Source organism: Artemia franciscana, chromosome 21 (genome assembly GCF_032884065.1).
Source record: "Artemia franciscana chromosome 21, ASM3288406v1, whole genome shotgun sequence".
NCBI lineage: Eukaryota > Metazoa > Arthropoda > Branchiopoda > Anostraca > Artemiidae > Artemia > Artemia franciscana.
In genome coordinates this window covers 26,347,177-26,372,350 of record NC_088883.1, presented here as the reverse complement: position 1 = coordinate 26,372,350, position 25,174 = coordinate 26,347,177, and the positions used below count along the sequence as shown (strand labels likewise).

The 25,174-nt window shown below is 33.5% G+C and overlaps 1 protein-coding gene across 1 annotated transcript; it reads left to right on the top strand.

The window, feature by feature from the left end:
* The first annotated feature begins 2,533 nt into the window (after positions 1–2,533).
* On the top strand, positions 2,534–11,796 carry LOC136040596 (uncharacterized). The gene is made up of 2 exons (XM_065724853.1): positions 2,534–2,665; positions 9,257–11,796. The coding sequence occupies exon 2, from the start codon at positions 9,271–9,273 to the stop codon at positions 10,357–10,359; it is 1,089 nt and encodes a 362-aa protein (XP_065580925.1). The 5' UTR covers positions 2,534–2,665; positions 9,257–9,270; the 3' UTR covers positions 10,360–11,796.
* Positions 11,797–25,174: the final 13,378 nt, after the last annotated feature.

Below are 25,174 nucleotides of genomic sequence, written 5' to 3'. Positions count from 1 at the left end.
GAGATAGCCATTTTGTTCAGCATAGTTGAAAACCATAATAACTATGTCTTTGGGGATGACTTACTCCCCAACAATCCCTGGGGGAGGGGCTGCAAGTTACAAACTTTGACCAGTGTTTACATATAGTAATGGTTATTGGGAAGTGTACAGACGTTTTCAGGGGGATTTTATTTTGTTTGGGGGTGGGGCTGAGGAAAGGGGGCTATGTTGGAGGATCTTTCCTTGGAGGAATCTGTCATGGGGGAAGAAAAATTCAATGAAAAGGGCGCAGGATTCTCTAGCATTACTATAAGAAAACAATGAAAAATAAACATGAAAACGTTTTTTCAAATGAAAGGAAGAAGCAGCATTGAAACTTAAAACGAACAGAGATTATTACGCATATGAGGGGTTCTAAAAATACTTTAGCATAAAGAGCGAGGTATTTAGGAGGAGATAATTACCTCGCTCTTTATGCTAAAGTATTTTTAGTAATTTCAACTATTTATTCTACGGCCTTTCTGATTCAGGGGTCATTCTTAAAGAATTGGGACAAAACTTACGATTTAGTGTAAAGAACGAGGTATTAACGAGGGTACAAACCCCCTCATATACATAATAATAATTAAAGAATATAAAAGTTTGTTACGTAAGTTAATTCTAAAGTTATGTATATTTTTTGCTAATAAAAAAATTAGTTAAAATTAAAATTAATAATTGCCTTTTTATGTAACGGAAAAATTGCATGGCAACTAGGCCTCCTTCCCCATCTCATATTTCTCAAAATCGTATGATCAAAACTAAGAGAAAGCCATTTAGCCAAAAAAGGAATTAATATGCAAACTTCATTTCAATAGTTTACGTGTGGAGAGTCAAAATCAAACATGCATTAATTCAAAAACGTTCAGAAATTACATAAAAAAAAACTAGTTTTTTTAACTGAAAGTAAGGAGCGACATTAAAACTTAAAACGAACAGAAATTACTCCGTATATGAAATAGATTGTTCCCTCTGCAATCCCTCGCTCTTTACGCTAAAGTTTGACTCTTTGCCACAATTCTGCTTTTTAAAACAATTAAAAGCTTTAGCGTAAAGAGCGAGGGATTGCGGAGGTAACAATCTATTTCATATACGGAGTAATTTCTGTTCGTTTTAAGTTTTAATGTCGCTCCTTACTTTCAGTTAAAAAAACTAGTTTTTTTTTATGTAATTAAGACCAGAGACGTACTTAAGACTTTGTATCATAACTTGAAATTCTCGGTTTTATAGAGAGAAATAACTGGATCTCCAGAGTTCATGTTACGGTTGATATGTTCTTCATTTTGAGTAATACTAGGTGATTTTGAGAGGTTACCTGATAAATCAATCTATTATTTTGTATGCTATTTAATGACTTTAAACTTATAATTTTTATGCCTAAGTTTCTAAGATAATTGGAATTGTGTACAGAAAGTTCCTGATATTACAACTCATGTAAGACTACGAAAAGCGTTATAGATTAGTTTGTTGTTGTGAGTCTATGTCCTTACTTTTGAGTGCTAAATCAATATTCTTGTTTCTTATACTTTGCTTTTGTGTTTTCAGTAAAGCACTAGTTTTCTGTAATCCTTCAAACTTAGGGAAATATCACCAGTTGATTTATTTGCGCTAGTTTTATTGATATATGTTAAATAGGCTGTGAATTAATAATTTTTGTTCGTTTTAGGTTTCCACTTCACACTTTAATTCCCTCGGGAAAACTTTGTTATTTTAAATTAATTCAAACATAAAAACATGTCTAACAGCTTGGTCGAGTTTAATCCATTTTGCCTCACGCTTCCTTCTTGATGGTTTTTCCTTTTTTGAGAATCCATGTTATGTAGTCCGTAATATTTTCCATTTATCATTCAAAAATAGACGTTTCTTTAGCAGCTTGGTCGAGTTAGTTCATTTTATCACATGTTTTCTTCTTGACTGTCTTTATTTCCTTCTTGACTTATAGAATCCGTGTTATGTAGTCCGTAAAATTTTTCATTTATAATTCAAAAATACAGATTTATCTAGCAGCTCGGTCGAGTTTAATTCATTTTATCACATGTTTTCTAAAATTAATTGTCTTTATTTCCTTCTTAACTTAGGGAGTCGGTGTTATGTAGCCCGCAAAATTTTTCCCTTTATAATTCAAAAATACAGATTTATCTGTCGAGTTTAACTCAATTTACCATACGTTTTCTTCTTGATTGTTTTATTTCCTTCTCCTTCTTTACTTAATGAGTCAGTGTTACGCATTCCATAACATTTTTCATTTATCGCAAATAATCAAAACTTACACTTCGTAATTAGAGCTTTAATTTTTGAATTCATTGTAGTTTGTTCAACTTCGAAAACTTTTAATTTTTCCATCAGAAATTCTTCAAATTTTCTTTCCGGGAAACCACGTGTAAATTTCTCTATTAGAAATACCATTCCCGTATTCCAATCTCTCTGCAAAATGAGATGGCCCGATTTAGAAACCCCATGTTAGGAGAGTTGGTTCTCTTCTCTATTTTCTTAGGGCTTAATTTAGACGATACAGACGCGACCGAGGAACTAGCATCCATTCCCTAATGGGACTAACTTTAGAACTGGATTTAGTAGAAGAGTGGTTCGGATAAATATTGTATTTAATATTGAAGGGACAACCGCTTTAATTTATAAGGAAGAAAAGGTGTGTCTGCATGTTTATCAATATTATATATTTTATTTATAACAATTTTGTTGTGAAGAAAAATCTAATCAATATATATTTTAGTAAAGCGTAAATGATACTCTAGCCTTTTAGGGGGGTTTGAGGCGAGAAACAACACTACACTTACTGATGGGGTTTATTTTCTTTTTAAATTTTACTTCGGCGCTCACTATAATTCTTGTTCATTTTAAATTCACTTCTTTATTCATAGAAATTCCTGCTTGTTTTAAACTTCGGAATTATCTATATAGGCAATAGGCTATAGACCTATATAGACTATAGGCTATAGTCTATATTATAGGCTACTAGTCTATAGGCTATAGACTAATTTTGGTTGTTTGAAGCTGCTTCTAATTCTCTCTCTACTTTTCATGTGTAATTTCAAGATGTAATTTCCTCTCGTTTATTAGTTGATATCGTATTTTCTTTTTGTATTTTAGGAGCAGTTATGTTTGCTAATTAGATTCATTTTAGGCTAAATAAGACTTAATTGCACTAATTAGGTTTAATAGTCTCTCGAATGCCCATAAAATCGGGTGACTTGGTAGCCGCCGACAAGTGAATTACACTTAAAATCCAAAAGAGGACGATAGAGCGAAATATAGACACTAAATACTCTTAAAACGTGTTATTTACGTTAAATTATCACTTTAATGTCATTATACAATATTACTATTTTCGTTTTCCCCTTTTGAAATGAAGACTGTATTCAGGGGAGGGGTAAGGGGGCTTGATCCCCCTCCCCCGAAACGTATGTCTGACCCATTGAAACGTAATACACATGCACAAAAACATATTTTGATGCATTTTTGATTTTTTTAAGAAAAAATACCCCTCCCCCAAAGAAAAATACTGGATACGGCCCTGGTTGCAATACATGTCTGAGATTTGTCATCGTGAAGCTCAAAAACCGTGACGAATACTCAGTATGCTATGGATAAGGGCAGACATACTAACCCTTTAATTTAAATACTTGTTTCACCACTATATTCTTACTTATCTAACTGGGAGGGGGAGGGTAATTAGGCTCGTGTCCAAGGGTTCTACAGTTATGCTTCCTTCCTGGAATGCTCCTTCCTAAATAGTTCCTGATTGACCATGAGTCAACTGCGGTGATGCCCTAAAGTATTAATGAAAATAGAGGAGGAGGGAATTGTTCACCTCCCTCCTGGGAGGAGGAGGGACTTCCTTAGATGCACCAATTATATAAAACAAAAGTTATATAGACCAAGAATTCCTTCCATTCAGATGCCTCTTCAATGATGATCCAATCATATATACAAGGCCGTATTCAGAGAAGGGGTTGGGGATTTGAACCCCTCCCAGCCAAAATTTTTGTTCGACTCGTACACACGTAATAAAAATACATAAAGACACATTTTTGATGCGTTTTTAACATTTGTTTTGTAACCCCCCTCCCCTTCTAAAAAAAAACTACCCTCCAAAGCCCTATATACATATATGTATATATGTATGTATATATATATATATATATATATATATATATATATATATATATATATATATATATATATATATATATATATATATAGACACGATTTAATTATTTAAAGTTAATGTAAAAATGAAACTGAACAGTCATGAGTCAAAAAGGAGTCAAAAAGTTAGGGGATGGCTCAGTGCCATCACTGATGTTCAGAAAAAGAATTAGAAAAATTATGCACATCGTTTTTTACAACATATTTCTGTGAATTATCTATTTCCAAATATGTTACTTATACAATGTAGGGCCCTTTCTCAGGGTGGAAGGCAGGAACAGGAGGGAAATTGCAAGATTGCTCACGTTTTTGGGACCGGTTACTTTAAAATCTATTGAGTATCAACTTTGAAGGAAATCAAACATTGTGTCTGAAATATTCACTTACCGTGTTTTGATTTTGTCCAGTTATCTGATCACTTTCTAAGTGATCCGTGAATGTTCGATCGTGAACGTTCGATACATATTTTACAAACCAAAAGTTATGTGGACCAAGGAATCCTTCAATTCTTCCATTCAGATGCCTCTTCAACGATGATCCATCATATATACAGGACCGTATCCAGGGGAGGGAATAGGGGATTTGAACAACCCCATGAAATATTTCCTTGCCAAAAAAAGAACTACATATCCACACTTATAAAGTAAACTTTACGCCCTCTAATTACCATTTTATGCAAATTTCGACCAGCAACCATGAAATGCGTTTTTACTACCTTGTGCTTCAGAAGACTTGCTTGATCTCCAAAGACCGTTCCCCAAAAAATCATCCTTGAAATTTCAACAGTCAGAATTGGTACCATGCCTCTACGTTTATGAAGTTAATGGGAGTTGAAGGGGCTGAAGCCTAGGTATGCGCGCTTCAAATATCCGTAAATTATCCCTGAATGATCACGAGTCAATAGGGTACTAGATTCTATACTTATAAGGCTGAGAGAGGGGGTCTATCCCCCAAGGCCTTGCGTCATGAACTTTAATTATGATAAGGAAAAATTATACTGACTGAAAAATTGTTTGATTTTTCGATCTAAACATAAAATCCAACACAATCTTAGAATATATACTTAGTGTGTTTTGGTCATTTACAACCGCCCCCAAGATGATCTTTAGCAATAAGGAGTCAAAAGAGGTGAACCGTGCTGAAACTTTTGATTTAGGGGGGGCGAGGGGGGGTGAACTGAATACTTTTTTTAGTAAGCTAATCATGTCCGCATTTTTATTCAAATGTATCTATGAAGCCATTCCAAATTGTGATCGGGCCATGCTGTGGTGCAGGGGTAATGGGGAATAAAAAGAGGCATAAATTAATATTGAGCATTCTTTAATTGGTTCTGACCCTTAGAAAGGGCACTAGTACTTTCCATTTACGATTGAATGAACCTCTCCCAACTTTCTACGATAATCGGTTCCATTTAACGATGCCAAGAAAATAAGAATACATGAGAGACACATTACTAGCTCAACGCAAACACGTTGAATATTGTTTTCGAGTTTCACGAAAAAACCAAATGTGTTACAAGCCAAAATGTCAGCTAGGATGGGCCAAAGGATTTTACCAACTGGCCTGTAAAAATCGAAGGAAAACCTCGTGAGGTCAAGTTAGTCGTAGAAAGTCGTATGAAATCCACTTAAAATGGCATTATTTAAGAGATTTGGCTATTTATCAGCTAGCTGACCACATTGGTTGGGGAGGGGGCAACTCTTCACACCCACGATCACAAAATCGATTTTAGCTACTAACTTCTTATGAAATGCTCTAAAATTTGCCGTTGTGATATCAAATATGACTTGATGTTTCGTTAATGATAATTCCAAATCCAACAGGTTAGGGGTTTGAGCCCCACCCTCTGCGAAATATTTGTCCAACTCGTAAAAACTTAACGAAAAGGCATATAGATTTTTTAAATGCGTTTTTAAAGCTTTTTATACCCCTCCCCAAGAAAAATTCTCCCTTCCCCCAAACAAACATCCCAGATACGGCCATGTTAATGATTGACTATACTTTTCAGCAAATAAAATAATTCCTTTCAAAAATGTGCTATCTACGTTATTTCTATTTCGACAACTATTATCCATAAAATTCAAATAATATTTATATTTTTATCGCAAAGTTTTTCACAATGATTTTCGATTTTTTCCGCACCTTTTTAAAAGCAAGCTGTCGCCGGACTTCCAAATAGACTTTTCAACAGTTAATCAACCTGGTTTCATTATGAGCCAAGTTTACTATTACTTTTTTCTCACTGGGATGCTTTAAAACAACAGCCCTTTATTCAATTTTCTTAATTTTCTCTTGACCTATTTTAAACGTCAAATAAAGTTAATTTTAAATCAAATAATTAAACTACACGACATTTAAAAAACTATTTATGAAATGATAACTTGTTTGATGAATTTTTCGTTTATTTTATTTAATCAGGGTGTGAGAGGTAAGACTGTAGAAAAAAAAGTATTCAAACAATATATAACACGTCTACGATTATTCATGATAGTGGTGAGCCCAGTTGGATATATACTGTTATATCTTATATTATAAATATTCAATATGTTTAATATTTAATATTTTTAACAGTTTAATGTTTAAATATTATATGGTTTTTATCAACACTAAAAGCAATTATGGGACAAAGTTGATACAAACATACAACGGCAAAAACAAAATATAAACAAAGACTTTTATATTTTAAAAACCAAATTGATTTATGAACAGATTGCAGAAAATGGTCCCTATGTGTCCTACCTATATCCACAAACTTTCCCAACTTTTTAGTCTCATCTAGTATGCTTAAATCATCAGCATAATCTAAGTCCAAGAGAGTATTTACTCCCCATTTGATTCCGTGGTCTCCAATTGCCTTTCCTGTGCTCCTTAAGACGAAGTCCATCAAAATGATTCATATAAAGGGGAAGAGAACACAACCCTGCTTAACTCCTGATTTCTTACCTTAACCGCAGAAGTATTATTCTCGTACATAGCACAAATCACTTTAATATATTTGTCTGGTATACCATATAAGGATAAGACCTTTGCTAAAGCTCTTCTATCAACAGAATCGAACGCTTGCTCATAATCTATAAAACTGAGGACTAAAGGTGTTTGAACAACGAAGGGACTTCTCAATTATTAACCTAAGATATATATACATATATATACGGGTCTTTAAAGGGGGTATACTAAAGTTTTACGCCCTTTGAGAAAGACACCTGCTCTTTACGACTAAGGTCTAGCTTGCGTCATACTAGACCTAAAATTTGGAATTCAGTTCAAATTAATACCAATTTGATAAATTAATTGATGATTATGATTTCGATGGTTAGCTACAAGGTTTATTATCGGTGCTCATTTTCTTAACGGTGCTTAGAAAAAAATTCACTTGCAAGTATGTTTTGGTCGTGACCATTTTTATACTAAACAAATTTAGTATTAAATTCTAGTACAATTACTTAAAAAATTATACTTTAACACCCCCATCCCCTTGCATGAAAATGCATAGCCCAAATTACATATTACCCAGGCATTTTGCCATGCATCACTCTTGTTTCAACACGTATACCCGTAAGTATTTTCTACAATAAAAGTCCATTAAGGATAAATCTTTTTTTTTCGAAAATACCTATGTCATAGGTTATGGAGATTATTTGACCAAACAAGTATGTAACTGTAAATTCAACAAAATTCCTTTTGTAATTGGAAGAAGAAGAAGATTATGTCACATTCATTAAGATTCAGCATACCCCTAAATTGAAGGGGTATACTGACGAAATCAATAAACGAAAAACAAATGGGAAACACACAATTTGGGCGATATATTTGAACAATAGGACGGATGAGAGTAAAGTATAGTGCAATTGATACCAAAATGTTTTAAATGCAATTATTCTGCGTCTTATGAAGTAAGAATTACTTTTCTTAACATATTTCCTTCTCAACTTCCCCTATTATAGGCTTATACCCAAGGCCTTGTCAAGGGGGAGGGGGTTTAAGGGTTTGAATCCCTGGAATTTTTTCAGAACATCAAAACAAATTTGGATGCGTTTTAAAAGTTTTTTTTATAATCCCCCACCTCGAAAAAATCCTGGATACGCATTTGGATATAGTCTTTGGGCTCAAAGATAATTATTAAGACATTCGTATTATGTTATTCTTTTCTTAAGGTACCAGAGTTGGTCGGCTTTTGTGCTTCATTTACCCCCAGAGTATTCCCTACTTTTGTACCTACCCCCCAGAGTATTCCCTACTTTTGTACCTACCGCAAGAGTATTCCCAATTTTTAATGCCAAAGACTTTGTTAGGTGTTCCTGATTTTGAATTACAGGGGGTGGCGGGTCGGCACCAAATGACAAATTTTTCAAAACAAGAAATCCATAATAAAAGAAAAAGAAATTAGCTGAAATTCAAATCCGAAAAAATATTTTAGCCAAATTTTGTTTTTTCTTATTTATTACTTAAAGAGCTACTAAAATTTTTAGTTTCATTAAGTAAAGAGTTTAATTAATTAAGACAAATTTAAGTTTGACCAGAAATCCAGAAGAAGAGAAAAAAAATGATCTGAAATTCAAGTCCGAGCAAAAACACCTATAAATTTTTTATTAATGTTTTCTTCTTATTTATTATGCACAGAATTACATGAATTTTAGTTTCGTTGAGTTACGGGGGGGGGGATGCAAATTTATTAATAGGACTTTAATTGATTAATTAATCAAGCAGAATAAAAATTATGTACTTAATATATTTGTATGTTAACTGGGAAGTTTATTTGAATTTGGATTTCTTTAATCGATTACTAATTTATCATTGGTGCTAGATTAATTATGATTGATTATTTAATGAAGGAAGATGCAGACTATAAACTTAATATATTTTGTATTAACTGGGAAGTTTATTTGGTTTTCGATTTCTTAATTGTATTTGATTAACCAATTACTATTGTTTGATTAATTAATCAAGGAAGATACAAATTATAAACTTAATATATATATTTATCTTAACTAGGATATTTATTTGGTCTTGGATTTCTTAATTATGCTTATTAAATATATATTTATAAATGGCTAATTAAGATTTTTTTCAGGATTCTTCGGAGAAATGGATTATGAAATGCATATAAAAACTGAGCCTGAATGTATCATCGTAGAAGAGGACGAAATTATATTTGATCGTCAAATTAAAAAACGCACAGTTTACCCTCCCCCGCCCCTTATTCCCATCTCTGCATATTTCAATGTCAAGCGGGCAATTGCCCAAGAAACCCCACCGATTTTCACCCCAACTTTGATAACAACTCCTGAGAGCAGTGAAGGTGAATATGAGAGGCGATCTGACGAATCAGAGCGCCGAAAACGGGAGCGCAAACCAAACAAATCAGCAATAGTTAGAGTTGTGAAGAATAATGATGAAAACGAGGTTGTGACTTCTGTGACTGAATTACTTCGAAACAAGATTCAAGAAAGAGCTGAACCGGTTAATTTGTCAACGAAACAAGATAATCCACTTTTCCCACCGGAGTTCTTACAAACAATGGAAAAGTTGACATGCTTCAATAGCTTGGGGTCCCCTAATATGTTACCACAAGAATTTCTTTATATGATGTACCAACATCTACATGGTAATGTTAGTGAGGAAACTTCACAAAAAGAGTTGCTAGATGACAGAGTAGAGACTCCGTGCGATAACAAAAAGCGAAAACGCAAAACCTCACTTTTCTTGCCGCCATCAAAAACCCCTAACGAAATAGCGATATGCAAATTTAAATTTACCGGTGGATCTAAGCCATGCCTAAAAGAAAAGAAAATGTTGTCTCTTGACTCAGGTGGGAAGCTCCGATACTATACAGGGAAAGATTCCAAGAAACAAACTCAATTAGAAGACAAACAGATTTGGAATCAAGTTCTGGGGCAAAGTTCAAGCAGTTGTGCCAGTTTGGCCCGCTGCCTCGGAACTTCCTCAAATGCTGTTGACACGGATACTGCACCATTACCCCCCTCGAATCCTTTTTCCGTAGCTGTAATGGAACCTGTCGCTAAAACAGCAAGACAAATTATGCATGAAAAATCCTACAGGAATAAAATTGAGGAAACAATACCCATACGACAAGGAGACGCAGAACTTTTCTCGAAATTTAAGATCTCAACAAAGAAGCCGAAGAAACCTTTGCCATATAGGAAAAAGTTATAGCGAGTCCGTATTGTCATTACCATAAGTTATATCAGAGAATATGCGACAAATGAATTTTTACACTTTCCGGATGAACTTTAATAATCACGGTTGTGAATATGTCCTTGTCCCTGTAGTATTTGAGAGCAAGCTCATGCGCAAAAGGAGGGGGGTCGTAGAAGAGCGGGGGTTAAATCTTGGCTACCCGAAAATGTCGAATTTTCATACCTATTTCTATTAATATCTGTTCATATGGTTTGTCTTTTTCCCGTATTTTCAAACTTAGGCTAGGCCCTTGAAAAATAAGGCCTTAAGATTACACCCCCTCTCCCTAAACATCAAATTTCTTAGAATGGGTCCTAGAGTCTGTTATATATAATTCGCCTTTCTTATGTTTTTTTTTAAATAATACCCCACTTTGAACATTGGGCCTCAAGAATATAAATTATGGCTTGTGTTCTTGTCCCTTCTCTACAAAACATACAAAATTTTACAATTATTTTTTATAAAACTCATTTTATTTCCATATATAATTTGCCTTTTTTACCCTTTTAAAAATTTCATCCTCTCCCTCCTCAAGTATTTGACCTCAAAAGTGAGTTCCTGCTTATTTTTCTATTTAAGAGGATTTGAAATGATATTCTGATAAATGATACTTAAGTGATAACTTTATTTCTAACATCAATGAATTTAGTCGTCAATATAGGGATATATAACTAACATCTATTTTAATAATCCCGCAGAAGAAAAAAATATTTGCGATGATGAACCCTGTTGCTATTATGGAAATTACTATATTATCTGTCTTATTCTTATTTTGATAACAGCCTTTGTTTTTACTCTTTGCACAGCCTTTGTTTTTAAAGCCTTTGTTTTTGTATTATCTGTCTTATTCTTATTTTGATAACAGCCTTTGTTTTTACCCCTGAATAGCTCTTAATATCCTTACCTTCTTTAACCGATCTCAACCTATGATACTCAACAACTTATCTGAAAAGTTGTAACTAATGCTCGAGCTATTTTATAATCACAACTGGGGATAAAATAAATTTGCGCATAACTTATTTTGGCACCAATTATGCACCCTATGTGTAATTCGGTAACTTAAGTTACGTTCAACTTTTGAAAACAATTTTTTCATTGACCAACCAAAGTTGAGATTCAAGGCATTTTTTTTTAAATTAGTAAAGATAGAAGATTAGAAAAACAGTTTTCCTGTCTCTATAACGAATATAGAGAAATATAAAAATACTTAAAATTAGTAAATAATAATTACGAATAAAATAAATGAAAATATAGAAAAACGGGTTTAAAATTTCAAATAAGACAGCAAAAAAAACGAAAACAAAACTTTTAATAATAATAAAGGTCTGAATATTTTGGCTTCAAGTCTAGAGGCGTTTATCAACGAAAAAAGTTAATTAAATTAAACAGAAAATGTAAAGAAAAGGAAAAAAACATAAGAAACTTATATCTTAACATAAAAAACTTATAGATATAAGAAATAAGATATAAGAAACTTATATCTTGAACATAAGAAACTTATATCTTAATAAAATCCAATATGTACAAATGTTAACTAATGCAAAATGCAACAAATCAAACAAATTCAGAAAAAACTATATTGTCTCTCTGGTATATAAAAAAAAACAGCCGGAAAAAGCTTAGTCGTTTGCTAGTTAATAAATCTAGCAAAATAAATAGTATTATCTATTAAAAAAATTACATATACCCTAGGTTGAAACAAATACAATTAAATACAGGTCAAGAAAACTTTATCGTGTATGATATGATAAACTGCATTATTTTTTTCATTTTCATTTATTTTACTTGTAAAAGAAAAGGTAGTGTGTTCTAAGAAATTATTCATTGACCAACATTGAATTGGTTGTCCGCCCATGTGGACAGATGGTATATGTTACAACGATCTTTTATGTTTTCATTTGTTTTACTTGTAAATTAAAAGGTAGTGTGTTCTAAGATTATTCATTAACCTACATTGAATTGGTAGTCCACCCATGTGGACAGATGGTATATGTTACAACGTTCATCTATGTTTTCATTTGTTTTACTTGTAAATTAAAAGGTAGTGTGTTCTAAGAAATTATTTATTAACAAACATTGAATTGGTTGTCCATATATGTGGACTCATGGCATATATTGTACCTTTTGTTCTATATTTTCATTTGTCTTATTTTTAGATGTGAAGGCAGCGTGTTCCAAGAAAATATTTATGTATCCAACATTTCGTATGAAACCAAGAAAGAAAATAATAAATGGAAAGAAAAAATCAAATAGGTGCAAAAACGAGGATTTTGTCAGCCAGTAGCAAAATATGAAGAAGAAAATCAAGTGGATATTTCGACAAGGACCTCCGCCAAGTCGTACTCAGCGCTCAATAAAAAAAGAAGAGAGAAAAAAAATAACAGCAAAATCTAACTCAGTAATCAAAATATTGTTTTTTGTTTTTTTGTTGCTTTGTTGTTTTTTTTCTCTTCTTTTTTTTGTTGAGCACTGAGGACGACTTGGCGGAGGTCCTTGTCGAAATATCCGCTTGATTTTCGTCTTCATATTTTGCTACTGGCTGACAAAATCCTCGTTTTTTCACCTATTTGATTTTTTTTCTTTTCATTTATTATTTCCTTTCTTGGTTTCACACGTTATGCATAGCCAGTATGGTCTCAGAACGTATTTATACAACCTTTGAAAACAAACGAGTTTTGATATGACTTTTCAAATCAGTTTAGTTGTTACTTCAATATTTGCTCCTGTCATACTAGTTGTGACGCTGAAATCAAGAGAAAACATGGATCAGTTACCTTTTTAAACAAAGGTCATCGTTTGGTTCAGGCATAAGAAACAATTCTAAGTATGTGTGACTGTTGGAGAAGGAAAATTGTGAATTTCTAGTCAGAAAAATAGTTGTATCTGTTTTATATAAAGTGCAATTCTCCGATTTAGTACCTGATTTGTTAGAAATTAAATCGGATTTTTTCGCTCAATTTTTGTTTTGTTTTGCGTAGAATAAAATAAAAAATACGTATTTTAGACAATTTTTTCTAAATATACTGGTTAGACACTAAGTGGAACTGACACGGTTCAAATATAAAGTACAATGGTCACAAAAATAAAAGCGTTTTCTGTGCCCTGTACCCACCTTAGGTTTACTGATACCTGAAAACAATGATTTTCTACAATTTTTCATTTGGTTATTTCAAAATTATGGAGTTTTTAAGAAAGTTCCACACTTCGTCAGTGTTGCCACCTTAACCATGAAACTACACAAGCAAAATTTATGATCTAAATTTGCCAACACTTTTTCACTGTAAAAATTCAGAAAGTAACAATCTGTAGACAACCAAACCTTCAAATGAAAGCAAGAACTTGTTAAGCTGCTCGGTGCCATATTTTTTAAGCTCTTTTTTGCAGTTTTTGTTAACCTTTATTTCTTTTCTTTTAAATTGGCAGCTTCTTTAACCAAAACTGCATAACTGAAAAAACGGAATTCTTAATTTTTCTCAATTTCTTAAGATGTAGATGATTTTGTAAATTTTCACTTATCCAATTCAAATCAGTCAAATTTCATTTGCACTGCCCTTGGTACTTCAAAGCTAAGTTTTAGATGGATATAGTAAATTACATTTAGCAAAAAGGGAGTGAGAATTGTTTAGACCTTAAAAATAATTTGACTCTAAATTCAAGAGTCGTTCGCAGCAAACTACGCCAGAAGCATTTTTGAGTCTTGGGTAAATACCTTGTCGTTTTACAATTCCAAACGTTTGCATATAATGGCTTTATCTGAGTCAAAAATGAGCAAGTAAAAATAAAATACGAAAAATTTGATTGTACCGTAACCCTCTAAATTGTACCAGAAACAGAACAAGATCCACTATGGGAGTGGGCCTTTTAACTTTTACAGTAAATCGCCGTAGCATTGTAAGAAGCCTCATAATGGTAAACTAACTCGAAATGATTTAGTATAATCATATCAACTTCCCAAAGTGGTCGGTTGTTGATCTTTGAATGAAACATATGATTATAGCAAGTTATTCTGAACTGAAATTTCTTTCCCTTGCGGTACTTGGGCGATTTCAAAGGACTTAGTTTTAGTGGTTAAAGGGTTCCGACTGTTAGATCGGATTAAAAGATAAAGTCTTGGGAGTATTCCAAGAGCATTTCGGGTGCAAATCGTTCAAAAAAAAAGTTTTTCGGCCTATTTTTGGGGCTCATTTTCATGGTAAACAGGAAATCAACTGAAAATTGGTAAAAACTGGTAACTGGTAATTGGTTTGGTAATTATTTTTTGTGCAATGGGTTCCTTTTGGCCTGAATATATATTTATTTGAGTTTTAAGCAAATCCTATGCTTGCTTCATTTTTTGGGGGCCCATACCCCAACCCAATCAAAGAGTCTGCTCTAGCTAGTATGTCAAATAAAAAATCAACTTTTGTAGAAATATTTTCTAGAATATTTCTTGAAAAATCAAAAAAAGTATAAAATTCTTAATTTTTACAAATGTGAGAACTAAAAGCCTTTTATTATTTTTAATAGAATTTCTAATAAATTGGTTTTTTGCGTTCAAGCTGGTTCTTTGGTACCCAGGCAGGGTCTTTTTTGGTCAAAAGCCAAGGCGTCAGCAGTCTTCCCAAAGCTGTAGAATTGTACTGTATTTGGTACAACTTAGGGGTCACGGTGCAGTCAAATTTGTATAACCAAGGACTTTAAACCTCTACAATGGGGTTCTCTGATTGTTCTTTAGTTAGAGAGGAAGGGAAATACCTCAAATGGTGTATTTTAATACCAGAACTTCCCAACTGTGATTGAGCCTTCAGATAAATACGGAATTAGTTCTAAGGGAGAGGTTAGGAGAGAGGTAGAAACGATATATAATCTTTAGGGCCGTATCCAGTACTTTTCTTTGGAGGGGAACAATAACTTTTAAAAACAAATACAAAATTTGAAATTCATATTTAATCTCTCTTCATTTCTGGGAAAATTTCTGCTCTACGCTATTGTTATGAAAGTCAAGAGTAACATTAAACCCCAAAATGAACAGAATCAACCCGTATAGGAGGGGGACTGCCCTCATCCCTATCCCCACCTTCGCCTCATTGTTATAAAGACTTCGGAGGATGCTCATTCAATCAGAAATTGGTTGGATCAGAGACCAACCAGCCGTAGGAGGGGGCTTATTTCCCAGGAGGGTATTTTACTGAGACTATTTTCTAGGGGGGAATGCCTAGAATCGCAAGTTTATTTATTATTTTCAATATATTTTTTTCATTAGGTACCAGCATTAGCAAGCTGATACATAAACTTCAGATACCTTTTTGTACCGATATTACCAAACCGCTTTTTCAATTGTAGCTCCTGAGGAGCACTAGACCAGGTAGTGACGTCGTGATTATAGTAAAACCGCGAGCCTCCAGGCAAGTTTTTTGAATCTTTTAAAAAAAATTAAGCTCTGACCCCAAATGGGAATTGGATATTTAAAAACACGAAGCCATTTTTCCTTCAACCAAAAGGAAATCTAGCTGCAAATATAAAACTCCACTACAAAACTCCACTAACAAAAATGTTAAAGTACAAATGTTAAAATCCATGTTAAATGTTAAAGCCATTTTTCCTTCAACCAAAAGGAAATCTAGCTGCAAATATAAAACTCCACTACAAAACTCCACTAACAAAAATGTTAAAGTCCAAATGTTAAAGTCCATGTTAAATGTTAAAGCCATTTTTCCTTCAACCAAAAGGAAATCTAGCTGTAAATATAAAACTCCACTACAAAACTCCACTAACAAAAATGTTAAAGTCCAAATGTTAAAGTCCATGTTAAATGTTAAAGCCATTTTTCCTTCAACAAAAAGGAAATCTAGCTACAAATATAAAACTCCACTACAAAACTCCACTAACAAAATATTAAAGTCCAAATGTTAAAGTCCATGTTAAATGTTAAAGCCATTTTTCCTTCAACAAAAAGGAAATCTAGCTACAAATATAAAACTCCACTACAAAACTCCACTAACAAAATATTAAAGTCCAAATGTTAAAGTCCATGTTAAATGTTAAAGCCATTTTTCCTTCAACCAAAAGGAAATCTAGCTGCAAATATAAAACTCCACTACAAAACTCCACTAACAAAAATGTTAAAGTCCAGCTCAACTCAGACATTTTCCCCCTCTACTGAATTACAATGGATTGTTTGCTTAAAAGTTTATTCTCTCCAGTTTCAACGTCAACGTCTACAGTTTCAACGTCTTTCTCTCGATACATGCCAAAGACTCTTAAATCACTCGAAGATGTTTCTACGTACCCGAGTTACGGCTTCACTCCTGTTGGCCTGCTCAAGCACAAGCAAAACATGCAAAGAGGGCAAGGTTTGCTCCCCGAGCTTACCCTACGTACCCGAGTTACGGCTTCACTCCTGTTGGCCTGCCTCAAGCACAAGCAAAACATGCAAAGAGGGCAAGGTTTGCTCCCCGAGCTTACCCTACGTACCCGAGTTACGGCTTCACTCCTGTTGGCCTGCCTCAAGCACAAGCAAAACATGCAAAGAGGGCAAGGTTTGCTCCCCGAGCTTACCCTACGTACCCGAGTTACGGCTTCACTCCTGTTGGCCTGCCTCAAGCACAAGCAAAACATGCAAAGAGGGCAAGATTTGCTCCCCGAGCTTACCCTAAGTACCAGAGTTACGGCTTCACTCCTGTTGGCCTGCCTCAAGCACAAGCGAAACATGCAAAGAGGGCGAGGATTACTTTAGTCCGATTAAAGACCAACAATCGTCAAGATACATAATATGTATGATTAAAAAACACCTCCCTATAATAAAATATTATAAAAGATTATTACAAAAATAAATCTGATTTGAAATTTTAGCTGAGTGTTCCGATTTCACTGAAATTAAATTACAATCGAAAATTTTAGTTCAAGTATTGATAACTATAAAATACTCCTGCAATCTAAAAATAAAACTACATCAATCAATAACAAGCAAAAATTACTTAAAAAGCTCTTCCAAACAGTTTTTAAAGCAATAAAAGGTAACAAATAAATAAAATCATTAGTAGAAATAAAGTCACTAATTCCAAAGTAACTATTCCAACGAAAATTAAAGAGCAATTTTAAACCTTAACTCGAGTAAAAGTAAAGCTATATAACATGTCAAACTTAAAACGAAGAGAAACCAAAATGAATAATCAAGTCAAGTTCTAAACAAAAGAAATCACCGCAAATAAGAAAAGGATTGAATAAATGAATTGAAAAATTGAGTAATTAAAAAATGAATAATCAAGTAAAAGAAATCACCGCAAATAAGAGAAGGATTGTCGCCCTATCTTTCTTATTTCTGTTCTTTATCTGCTTCATTTGATCATTGATCCTAACTTCTCTTTGTTTTACGTTTGACATTTTACAAAAATTTGTTTTTACTCAATTTAACCTGTAAAATCATTCTCTATTTTGCTTTGATACCTTTTCTGTAACGGTTTTTTTCTATGTTAATCCTAACAACCTTAGTTATTAGCTCTGTGTCTAAACTTCCTCATTCATCGAATTTCCTTATTAACGTCAACATCTTTTTGACGCCATGAGAAAGGAAAGGAGACAAAAAGAACGGCCCGGGATTGTATTTCATAAGACTTTTTTATGGCCCTGAACTGTAAAAATAAGCCTGGACTGCAATCTTTTTGATCCTGGACTGTAATCTTTTTGACCCTGTACTGTATAAATCAGCCTAAACTGCAATCTTTTTGACCCCGAACTGTAAAAATCAGTGTGGACTGTAATCTTTTTGACCCTGGAATGTAAAAATCAGCCTAAAATGTAATACTTTTTACCCTGGACTATAAAAATCAGCCAGGACTGTAATCTTTTTGACCCCGGACTGTAAAAATCAATCTGTACAGTAATCTTTTTTACCCTGGACAGTAAAAATCAGCCTTGAATGTAATCATTTCGACCCTGCACCGTAAAAATCAGCACGGACTGTGATCTTTTTGACCCTAGACTGTATAAATTAGCCTGGACTGTAGTTTGTTTGACCCTGCACTGTAAAAATCAGCCTGGATTGCAATATCTTTTTTTACTCTGGACTGTAAAAATCAGCCTGGATGGTAATTTTCTTGACTCTGGACAGTAAAAATCAGCCTGGACTGTAATCATTCTGGCCCTGGACTGTAAAAATCAGCCTGGACTGTGATCTTTTTGACCCTGGACTGTAAAAATCAGCCTGGACTGTAATCTGTTTGACCCTGAACTGTAAAAATCAGCCTGAAATATAATCTGTTAGACTCTAGACTGTAGAAATCAGCCTGGACTGTAATCTTTTTGACCCTGGACTGTAATCTTTTTGACCCTGGACTGCAAAAATCAGCCTGGACTGTAATATTTTTGGAACCGGACAATAAAAAATCCACCTGGGCAGTAATCATTTTGACCCTGACTGTAGAAATCAGCCTAGACTGTAATCTTTTTGACCCTGGACTGTAAAATCAGCCTGGACTGTAAGCTGTTTGACCTAGACTGTAGAAATCAGCGTGGACTGTAATCTTTTTGACCCTGGACTGTAAAAATCAGCCTGGACTGTAATCTTTTTGAAACCGGACAGTAAAAATCAGCCTGGGCTGTAATCATTTTGACCCTGGACTGTAAAAATCAGCCAGGACTGTGATCTTTTTTGATCCTGGACTGTAAAATTCAGTCTGGACTGTAGTCTTTTTGACCATGGACTGTAAAAATCAGCCTGGACTGTAATCTGTTTGACCCTGCACTTTAAAAATCAGCCGGGACTGTAATCTGTTTGATCCTGCATCGTAAAAATCAGCCTGGACTGCAATATTTTTTACCCTTGACTGCAAAAATCAGCCTGGATCGTAATCTTTTTGACCGTGGACTGTAAAAATTAGCCTGGACTGTAGAAATCAGCATGGACTGTAATCTTTTTGACCATGGATTGTAAAAATCATCGTAGACTGTAATCTTTTGACCCTGGACTGTAAAAATCAGCCCGGACTGTAATCTTTTTGACCATGGACTGTAAATTTCTTAGGGAACGTCCCCTTGGCAACGAACAACTGCTACCTATGTCTCAGTGAATTGTTTCGAGAAAATCATCTCCTTGTCATTTCCCCCGGCAAGCATCCAGGTATAAAGGCAAAAAATCCGGGCGGGAATGAATATCACTGGATTAACGATTCTTGATATTTCCTTCTATATAGTTGTACTGACAGAGGCGCTAATTGGGGGGGGGGATTTTGTAAATTGCCTCTTTTGTCGCTAGACCTCCCTCCCCAATTCTGAAAGTAATAGAAAAAAATCTACATTTTTGTGAATTGGCACCCCTATGCTGAGTTTACAGCAGTACCTAAGCAATATTACAATTTGGTAGGATCGTCGTGTACAATATTCGAAGAGTTTTTTGTTAAATTCACGCATTAAAATTCTCTTATACCACAATGCTCAAATTAACACTTCATCTACTTTGTTTGAGTTCTTAGGTCAGATTTGTTTCACAAAATCTATAATTCACTCATTGAAGTGAACAAATGTGTTATATTCTGTGTCAAATGTGTTATATTCTAAGACGCAAATAATTGGGTCCATTGTTCACTTCTTAGAGATTTTACCATCAACATTCAACAAGTTATTGACTCAAGACGCAAAAGTTTTTCAAGACTCTAACTTTGAACGTTAAATAAGAATGTTTCCCTAAATTTATGTTAACAAGAAAAATAGAAAAAATCTCAATGGCTTATAAATACTAAATATTTGTATCTACATTCTACATGATATACCCTGGCATATTCTTCATACATAAAAAAAACTTTAAAAAACTTTCGCAACAAAAAAAATCGCTTGCTTTTAGGACTTATTTTTAACCCAAAAAAGGTTTTTTATTTATCAAATGATTGGCATTGCAATAACTTTTCATCGCAGGGCCGTATCCAGGATATTGCTTGGGAGAATGGGAGGGGGAGGATTACAAAAAAAGATTACAAACGCAACAAAAATTCGCTTAAATGTATTTTGACACTTTTGTACGAGTCAGACAAACACATTTTGTTTGGAGGGGGGACAAAGCAGGTACCCCTTGATATGTCCTTTTTTTGTCACCATCCCTCTTGTTTATTATTTTTTAAATCCAATAAGCATATCATTTTACCATATAATTGACATTACATTACCAATTTCAAAACTATCAATGTATTTTCCCTGTCCTCTCACATATGGACATAGACCATATGAACTCTATATAATAGTTTAAACACTATTAACTTTCTTGTGTCATACACGAGTAAAGGTAAAGAAAAAGGTGAAGCATACTGTACTATACCCTTAAAATCCAATTCGGTGGTGCTGACCTCCGTTTGAAGGCCTTTCAGCGATAATGTGCAATATTTTATACACATCCCACAAGTGATATAATATATAATATTATACATGTACATTTATATATATATATATATATATATATATATATATATATATATATATATATATATATATATATATATATATATATATATATATATATATATATATATATATATATATATATATATATATATATATATATATATAAAGATCCATATAAAAATCGGGATCAAAACGGTTCGATATACATCGATAAACAGATGAAAAGTAAGCAGGAACACATTTTGTCGAGTTTTGCCTAAAGAATCTAAAAGACTAAAATTATAAAGAAGTTGCTAAATATCCAACTTATCAAACCTGTAAACATATAGCGAGATACCCTCGAGGATGTCAATTCATAAAAATGCAGGAGGGGGAGGGGGAATTAATTTTTTTATGACTGTACAAAAAGGTGTTTTGACTTTTTAAATGAAATTACTAAAAAATGCACTACGCCAAATCTAAATGGGAAAGTGGGCAGATTCCACCTATTACTTATCGCCCCTGAATATTCTATAACATGCGACTATGAAATAATCCAAGTGACTTGATTCCTGGTGAATTTATTTATTTTATACTATATATTTTATTTAGTCATCCTACTTAGGTTGAATAGCTATCGTCGGAGTTAAATGCACCGATTTTTTATTACCGCCCAATGTGTGCGTCGCACTACCGTATGGCGATGACGGTAAAAACATCCAGTCAGTAAAAAACGCCAAGAGTGTTTCCGGCCTCACGGTTTCCAAATTCATATTCATTGCTCCTTGCATCAGCGCAGTGTTGCCACCTCTAGTGGTTGTTTTATATTTCCTAAGCATAAAAATTGCTAAATCAACTCGTAAATCACTATTGAAGAAAATCGCTTAATCAACCGAAACATCACTAAAATCTAGTAATTTTGTTTTCTCACCGGATGGCAACACAGCATTAGTTGCATATATCTGAAGAGTAAACTGTCTACATGTTCACGGATAAAATCTGATTCAAAACTACATGATGCTTTGCTTTCTTTTGCGTACTTCAGCTTAACACCTTATTAACGTTTTTTGGGTGAAATAAATTTATTAATTCGTTAAATTACGATTACAATCAGCTAAAAAGTAAAAGCTTTGATATTCAAAAAAATTTGGCTTTTCAAATTTGGCTTAACAGAGGACAAGTTTTGCTGCTTTTAGCAACTGTGAAGTGAAGTGAATCACCGAAAGACCCCCTCTGTGTTTTAACACCTTAGGGTCCATGCCTTTCCACGATTGGAAAGGCTTTTAGCCACTATTGTAACCAATATGAAAATTCAAAAGCTGTATTAACATGTTTCCTGTAAAATAACAGAAAAAACTACAAAATAACAGAATTTTATACGCACTTCTACAGCATTAACAGCAGTTCTATGCTGGAAAACAAGCTACTATTGTAACCAATATGAAAACTCAAAAGCTGTATTACATGTTTCCTGTAAAATAACAGAAAAAAAAAACCTACAAAATAACAGAATTTTCTACGCGCTTCTACAGCATTAACAGCAGTTCTATGATGGATAACGTAGAAAAAACTAAGCTTTTTTTTATATTCTCTGTGTAATTTTTGTGTCTTATTTTTCTGCTCATTTGCAGTTAAAATGTAATCAGGAAACGATTATTTTGCTATCTTTTCATACCTGAGATTGATTTTCATCCATCTAACAAACTAAATGCAGCATGCATTCTTTTATAGATGAAAAATAAATAATTTCTGAGACCACACTGGATAATCATGACAAAACAAAAAATTACAGAGAAGAGTGAAAGGAGGATTTTATTTTCAGTGTATATTTTGGGGTTTGGTTTTTATATCGTCCCTTGGACTTTTACCTGCATTTTTTTCATGATTCTGCACTGAGGCCAGCTGAGCGGAGGTCTTATCTGTATATCTGGGGTTAAACGAAAAGCAGGTCGAACCCAATCGGAGTGGGAAAAGGTCATAAGGAAGTATCCTAAGGAAACTTGACCTTCATGAGATGGCATAAAGAATAAAGCTTTGAATATATTTGGGCGGAGGAGTTGGTGAAGCTGTGTTGGCCTCAGGTACCATGGTTCTGCAGTGAGTTGTTGGTAGTAGTAATATAATAATATAAGTATATAGCAATAGTAATTTAAGCAGTAATAATAAAATAGTAATATAGTAACAAAGTAATATAGCAAAGTTATGCTTTCAACTTCGGATTTGCAACATTCTTGTATATGATATTTTTTTTCCGTGTTTAGTGTTACGATATTGTTTTTTCCGTGTTTATGAATATGATATTTTTTTCCGTGTTTGGTGTTGTCAATTTAGTATTTCATTTGGTTGGCTTTTATTTGGTATTTTTTATTGCCAAGTATTTAACAATTCATAATTTTTGAGGAGAGTTAAATATAGTTTTAAAGCTTTATGCCTTTTATGTATTTACAGTTTTTATGTCTTCTATTCGACGTAACCTAATGTTAATATATAGTGCGAGGTTAACTAATTTATACACAATTAAACTTATACGGTATATAAAATCTAATTATTAGAAAATAATTGTCAATATCTTGAAAAAAGTATGCTTTCTTTTAGGGACATTAAGTGTTTTTTTTTACTTAGAATTTGTTTATATATATAAAAATTCAATGGCTTTCAAATAATAGAGTTATGCTTTTCACAGCGTTAACAGCCGTTTTCTGCTAGCAAGTTTAGTAAAAACTATGCTTTTTAACATAATATATTTTATTATTATTTTATTTTACTACATTTTTTTTATACCTTATATCTCTATTGAAGATAGCCAACAGTCTAAAAAGTCTATTAAAGGTATAATACTGTCTATAATTCAATAAGTGTACACCAAAATCCAGAGTTTCACGATAAATCAACACTATCAACAAAAATGGAGATCTAAAAACAAATAAATATAAACTCCAATATAACTTCTTGAAGAATGAACAACTATTTAGCAAGTACGTATACAGGGGGGGGGGATTTGGGACCTCAGAATCTCCACCCTCACCAACCTAATGGAATATCAGGATTCTTATGCCGTTCTTATAATTCTTACGTTTTTCATGAAGTCTTCCTATTTTTTAATTTTTTATATTCCCCCCTACCACAACCACAGCCCTATGACAAAAACCTACGCCTGTATGTATGTTTTTAAATAAACGTCTCTAACTAATTTGGGATTTAAAATTGAGATACAGTCACAGATTTGTTCTAGGCTTAACCTAGTTTCAATATTATGCTATAACATTTGTTATCATTTATAAGAAAAACATGAACATGTACTACACTTTTCTATTTATTTATTAGTATTTTTTTGCAACATGGGTTTATTTAAGCTTATTTTATTTTATTTTTTAAGACGTACATGGAAACTAATTCGGATTGGGAAAAAAACTATTAAATAAAATCCTGATATGAGATAGTGTGCATTTTGTGATAAAAAAAAGGACTAAATTATTACTGAATATTAATGGAAATCATGTCATGTATGCTTCTAAAACGTAGACTGTCTGAAAGACGAAGGAGAATTTGATGTTTTCCAGAGGAATTGTCTACAGATTCTTTTGAGTACCCATCTGATCGACCGTATTTCAAACAGTAAACTATACGAAAAATGTAGCTCTATCCTGGGCTATAATGAGAAAAAGGCTGAGATGGCTAGGACACGTTCTATAAATGAGGGATGACCACCAAAGACAATCCTTTTTGGCCAACCCTTTAGGGCCAAACGAAAAGTGGGTCTTCCCCGAATGAGGTGGGATGAAGCTGTAACGAAGGATTTAAAGGACATTGGAACTTCTTTAGAGGGTGTAAAGAGAGAGGCTCTGAATATTATGGGACGGAGAAGCGTGCGTAGGCCTTTTGGCTTCGGGCGGTCAGTGCTGCAGCAGGTTGTTAGTAGTAGTAGTAGCAGCATTAATAAGGAATAGTAAGATTACAACATATTACTGAAAAACAGCAAACTTAGAAAAAAAAAACCACTCAGATTTGGGATTAAAAACCGATAATAAGTGGAATCCCTACTCTTATAATATTTACATATATATCAGACATGTAAACGGGACTGGGACCACTTCCTCTTTAAAAAATGTCCAATCTCACATTTTTTCAGAAATTCTCTACATTTCCCCACAAAATCCATATATATCTTAGAAACCCGAACAAAACTTACCCCACCAACCTTGTTTAAAACCCTGTGTACGTACCTGACATGTGTAAGAACAAAAATCATTAATATGGGTATATCCTTGTGATATACCCATTCCAAATGTTTTAAAGGCACACAAAAGATACAAAACACAGATAATTGGGCCAAAAATCTGTGCTAATTACTTTGCAGTTGGCTCCGTCATAATCCGGTGGTATAAGGCCAATAATCGACTAACAGACTATACTTACAATTAATTTCTAATCAAACACATACAGC

Coding starts and splice junctions, on each gene's coding strand:
- LOC136040596 (XM_065724853.1), top strand. CDS start 9,271: ATGGATTATGAAATGCATATAAAAACTGAGCCTGAATGTATCATCGTA.